Here is a 5,000-nt window from a genome sequence, read left to right as displayed (position 1 = left end):
TACACGCACACACACACACACACACACTGCTGTTAGTACTACACACACACACACACTGCTGTTAGTACTACACACACACACACACACACACACTGCTGTTAGTACTACACACATATACACACTGCTGTTAGTACTACACACACACACACACACTGCTGTTAGTACTACACACATATACACACTGCTGTTAGTACTACACACACACACACACACACACACACAGCTGTTAGTACTACACACATATACACACTGCTGTTAGTACTACACACACACACTACTGTTAGTACTACACACACACACTACTGTTAGTACTACACACACACACTGCTGTTAGTACTACACACGCACACACACACACACACTGCTGTTAGTACTACACACATATACACACTGCTGTTAGTACTACACACACACACTGCTGTTAGTACTACACACATATACACACTGCTGTTAATACTACACACACACACACACTGCTGTTAGTACTACACACACACACACACACACACTGCTGTTAGCACTCCCCCCCCCAGACCTACCCGAGGTGTGTGTGTGCCACACAGCTGTACCAGAGGCTGTTGGCCAGCATGCACAGCTGCAGCAGCAGGGCACAGCAGGTGGCCCTCTGCAGGAGGGTGAAGGGACTGCGGGTCGGGCGCTCCCACAGAGATACCCACAGGTGGCTCTCTGCCAGAGCCCTCTGCAGCTCCCACACCAGGGGGCGGGGCCAGCGCACAAGCTCCGCCTCCGCTGCCGGGGGGGGGGGGAAACAGGAAGTAGGTTGAGGCGATGTTGACGAGTGAAAGGTCGGCTGTGCGCAGTTTGGCGGATGTGTTTAACACACACAGACGCAGCCGTCCTACCACAGATACTCACACACACAATCTCAGACTCTCTCACACACACACCCTCACACACAATCTCACACACACACACCCTCTCACACACTCACAAACACACTCACTCTCACCTGACGCCTCCACTTCGATCTCCACGCGTCCGTCCGTCCTCTCGTTGTCCACAGACAGCCACTCGTCCACCAGGAAGTAGTAGCTACTTCCTGTCTGCAGGTCCTTCACCAGGACGTACTGGAGCTTCCAGGCAGGGGAGAGACCTGGGGGGAGGAGGGGGGAGGAAGTGTGAGTCTGTGTGTGTGTGCTCCTCATGTGTGTGTGTGTGCGTGTGTGTGCTTACCCTTGTTGTCATGCCAGATGCGGATCTTCCAGATGTTTCCGAGGCTGGTCTCCGTGGCGATGTGGAAGATGTCGAGGGTGTTGCGTGTGAACGCCCCGCTGCAGTCCAGGTGGTGGTGTCCGCTCCGGGTCTCCCCCCCGAACACACTGATGCCCACGTGGGCGCTGGTGCCTGGGGGAGAGAGGGCACGGTGTCAGAGACACTGTGTGTGTGTGTGTTATACATGGGGCACATCATGTGTTTATAAATAATCACTCTCCAGGTAGGCAGTGAGACAGTGTACTAACCATCCCCCGAACCCCTGACCCCCCCCCCCACCCCTCACATGATCCCCTGACCCCCCCCTCTGTGACCCCTGACCCCCCCCACCCCTCTCTGACCCCTGACCCCCCCCACCCCTCTCTGACCCCTGACCCCCCCCACCCCACCCCTCTCTGACCCCTGACCCCCCCCTCTGTGACCCCTGACCCCCCCCCCCCACCCTCTCTGACCCCTGACCCCCACCCCTCTCTGACCCCTGACCCCAGGTCCTCCCCCCTCACCTGCCCCCGGGCTCCAGCCAGTCTTGACCTGGACCTCGTACTTGAAGGGTCCGTCCGGGCTGCAGAGCGGCACCACGGCCGCCCGGCGCAGACACACCTGGTCTAGCTTGTGCAAGATGGCCGCCGCCACGCCGTAGCATAGCAACCCCAGAACACACGTCAGGAGGACCACCAGACTGGCCACGCCCGAACGCTCCTGGGGGGGAGGGAGGGGAGGGTTAAGAGTGTGTGTGTATGTAAATACAGTTTACTGTGCGTGTAGCATGTGTGTGTGTATGTGTGTGTAGCATGTGTGTGTGTGTGTGTAGCATGTGTGTGTATGTGTGTGTGCCCGTGCTCACCGGCAGGATGAAGGTGACGGCATTGGCCGGTACGAAGAGGCTGGCTCCAAAGGCGGTGAGGTGGCGCGTGCGGCAGAAGGCGCGGCTGGCGTTGGTCTCCGGTAACGGCACCATGCCGTCCGTCTTCCACTGCTTGTCGCTCTCGCTGAAGTACTGACACAGAGAGGAGAACACGCCCACCTCCAGACGTAGCCCCGCCCCCTCTGAGGGGTCCGATGACACCACCCGGTGTGTGGTAGTCCAGGGTGGTGTCATAGGACCTGGGAGGCGGGAGAGGGGGGGAGAGAAGCATGAGGAAGTGGTGAGAGGGGGGGAGAGAAGCATGAGGAAGTGGTGAGAGGGGGGGAGAGAAGCATGAGGAAGTGGTGAGAGGGGGGAGAGAAGCATGAGGAAGTGGTGAGAGGGGGGAGAGAAGCATGAGGAAGTGGTGAGAGGGGAGACAGAAGCATGAGGAAGTGGTGAGAGGGGGAGACAGAAGCATGAGGAAGTGGTGAGAGGGGGGGGAGAAGCATGAGGAAGTGGTGAGAGGGGGGGAGAGAAGCATGAGGAAGTGGTGAGAGGGGGGGAGAGAAGCATGAGGAAGTGGTGAGAGGGGGGGAGAGAAGCATGAGGAAGTGGTGAGAGGGGGGGAGAGAAGCATGAGGAAGTGTGAGAGGGGGAGAGAGAAGAGGGGAAAAGAGGGAGAATTTTAGTCATTTAGCAGACGCTCTTATCCAGAGAATGAGGTTCAAGTGTTTTGCAAAAAAATCGATATCGACAAGTTATTTTATTTTGTTCGCCAGGTCGTCTCCATGCCAACTTACTCTGGGGACAGGAAGAAGGTGTACTTCCTGTGGTCCAGGTCCCTCCCCCTGGTCATGTTGCGCGTGATGCGTTTCCTGTCGGTGCAGTTGTACTGGTTGGGATGCGGGTGGGAGTGGAGGTAAGCAGAGATGGAGGGTTCGGATCTCCTGACACCCCTTCTCCTCCCTCTGAAAGGTCAAAGGGTCAAAATGCAGATTAACTTTTTATATTAAACAATCATTCATTTAATAATCATGTCATGTTGACAAACTGTCATTGGCTGACACACAGGAAGTGATGTGTGGGTTGACACAAAGGAAGTGATGTGTGGGCTGACACACAGGAAGTGATGTGCGGGTTGACACACAGGAAGTGATGTGTGGGCTGACACACCAAAAAAAAAAAAAAATTAAATTTTATTTTTGTATACGTATGTATAAAAATGCTTCGTTTAATTATTTTTTATAATAAATACAAAAATAAAATAAAAATGTAAACAACATTTTAATACATACATACATTATAAAAATGTAAAAAATGAAGGCGGAAGCGTTGTTCCCTACCTTCCAGCGAGGTGAAGTTGAGCTGCACAAACAGGCCTGCTTGGGGGTTGCTGTTCCGGCGCTGACCCTCACCACCACCGACTCACACGGCTCACGTTAACGGCCCCTGACAACGGGGCTCCTCCCGCTCCTGCCCGCCCCCCCGCCGCCCTCCGAGCCGTTGTTAACGGCGACGGTGATGGCCTGGCTGGCGCTTAGGTGCTGGATGGGGATGTGGGAGCCGTTGTCCGTACGGAACTCCATGGAGGCCACCTCAGTGGAGACGGTGTGGTTAGGGACGAAGTTGAAGGGGAACGGGTTCGGTTCCACCTGGGGACGGGAGGAGGGGGGAGAGGGAGGGGAGAGGGGGGAGGGAGGAAGGGGAGGAGGGAGGGAGGGGAAAGGAAGGGAGAGAGGATGGAAGAGAAGGGGTTAAATCACACACTCACAGCTGTCAACCATAGGAACCATACACACACACACCTGGAACATGAGCTGCATGATGCTCTGTCCTGGTGCAGCTCTGCCCAGACTGCTGTTGAAGGCTCTGGGGATGGAGAACCTCTCACACTCTGGAGGAGAGGAGGAGGGGAGGATGGGGGAGGTGGGAGGAGGGGAGGATGGGGGAGGGGGGGAGGAGGGAGGAGGGGGGGGGAGGAGGGGAGGGGGGAGGGGAGGAGGGGGGGGAGGAGGGGAGGGGAGGAGAGGAGGAGGAGGGGAGGAGGGGAGGAGAGGAGGGGAGGAGGGGAGGAGGGAGGGGGGGAGGAGAGGAGGGGGAGACATCTGTATTAGAAACTTCACAACAAATCTTTCCGTCCTCTCGTCTCCTTTAACCCCTCTCTCCCCCCCTCCCCTCCCCGCCCCCCTCACCGGGGCTGTCGTTGCCGTGGTAGCAGAGCAGGCTCTGGGCGTCGGCCCTCTTGCCCGTGGCGGCAATCTCGTCCCCTCGCAGCACCAGCGGCTCCTCGTTGAGCACGCGGGCGCTCATCAGGATCATCATGAGGAGGAGGACAGGCTGTAGGCCTTGGCTGCCACGCGCCGGGGGGTGGTCGTCCACCGGGGGGAGGAGTCCAGCTGAGGGGCGTGGTGGACGTGCTGCGAGGAGGCTGATTGGCTCACCTGGTGGATGAGGTCACCTGAGGGAGGAGGGGAGGGAAGGGGGGGGGTTACTGGTGAGAAAGACGGGTGTGTGTTCTCTCTCCCTCTGTGTGTTCTGTGTGTGGGAGAGAGGGGGGTCAGATGGCTGAGCGGTTAGAGAATCGGGTTATAAATCAGAAGGTTGCCGGTTCGATTCCCGGCCATGAAAGAATTACGTTGTGTCCTTGGGCCAGGCACTTCACCCTACTTGCCTCGGGGGAATGTCCCTGTACTTACTGTAAGTCGCTCTGGATAAGTGACGTAATGTTCTGTGTGTGTTCTGTGTGTGTTCTGTGTGTGTTCTGTGTGTGTTCTGTGTGTGTTCTGTGTGTGTGTGTACCCATGATGTTGAGGATGTTGTCTGCTATCTCTGTGGGCGTGACGGTTCCCTGTCTGGAGTCCGTCTGCAGGATCTCCAGCATGGACTCCAGTTTGTCCAGAGTGATGTTCTGACACTCTTC

At 56.8% G+C, this 5,000-nt stretch overlaps 2 protein-coding genes across 2 annotated transcripts in view; both read right to left on the bottom strand.

Annotated features, from left to right (window-relative positions):
* Nucleotides 1-3,031, bottom strand: part of LOC134008678 (polycystin-1-like) — a 7,616-nt gene extending 4,585 nt beyond the window's left edge. Inside the window, exons 1-6 of the mRNA XM_062448174.1 lie at nucleotides 2,881-3,031; nucleotides 2,078-2,337; nucleotides 1,737-1,932; nucleotides 1,195-1,365; nucleotides 971-1,114; nucleotides 540-750 (exon numbers count right to left, since the gene is read on the bottom strand). Of these exons, the coding sequence (XP_062304158.1) occupies nucleotides 540-750; nucleotides 971-1,114; nucleotides 1,195-1,365; nucleotides 1,737-1,932; nucleotides 2,078-2,332 (977 nt within the window). The 5' untranslated portion in view covers nucleotides 2,333-2,337; nucleotides 2,881-3,031. The remainder of the gene's footprint in view (nucleotides 1-539; nucleotides 751-970; nucleotides 1,115-1,194; nucleotides 1,366-1,736; nucleotides 1,933-2,077; nucleotides 2,338-2,880) is intronic.
* LOC134009200 (polycystin-1-like) lies at nucleotides 2,877-5,000 on the bottom strand. Its single transcript, XM_062448926.1, has 5 exons — nucleotides 4,880-5,000; nucleotides 4,273-4,538; nucleotides 3,886-3,974; nucleotides 3,535-3,732; nucleotides 2,877-2,972 (listed from the first exon to the last, which is right to left on the bottom strand). The coding sequence occupies exons 2-5, from the start codon at nucleotides 4,400-4,402 to the stop codon at nucleotides 2,877-2,879; spliced, it is 513 nt and encodes a 170-aa protein (XP_062304910.1). The 5' UTR covers nucleotides 4,403-4,538; nucleotides 4,880-5,000.

The sequence above is a fragment of the Osmerus eperlanus genome, chromosome 22 (genome assembly GCF_963692335.1).
Source record: "Osmerus eperlanus chromosome 22, fOsmEpe2.1, whole genome shotgun sequence".
Taxonomy (NCBI): domain Eukaryota; kingdom Metazoa; phylum Chordata; class Actinopteri; order Osmeriformes; family Osmeridae; genus Osmerus; species Osmerus eperlanus.
Note: the sequence above shows the minus strand (reverse complement) of the source record. Positions and strands in the feature narration are given on the sequence as shown.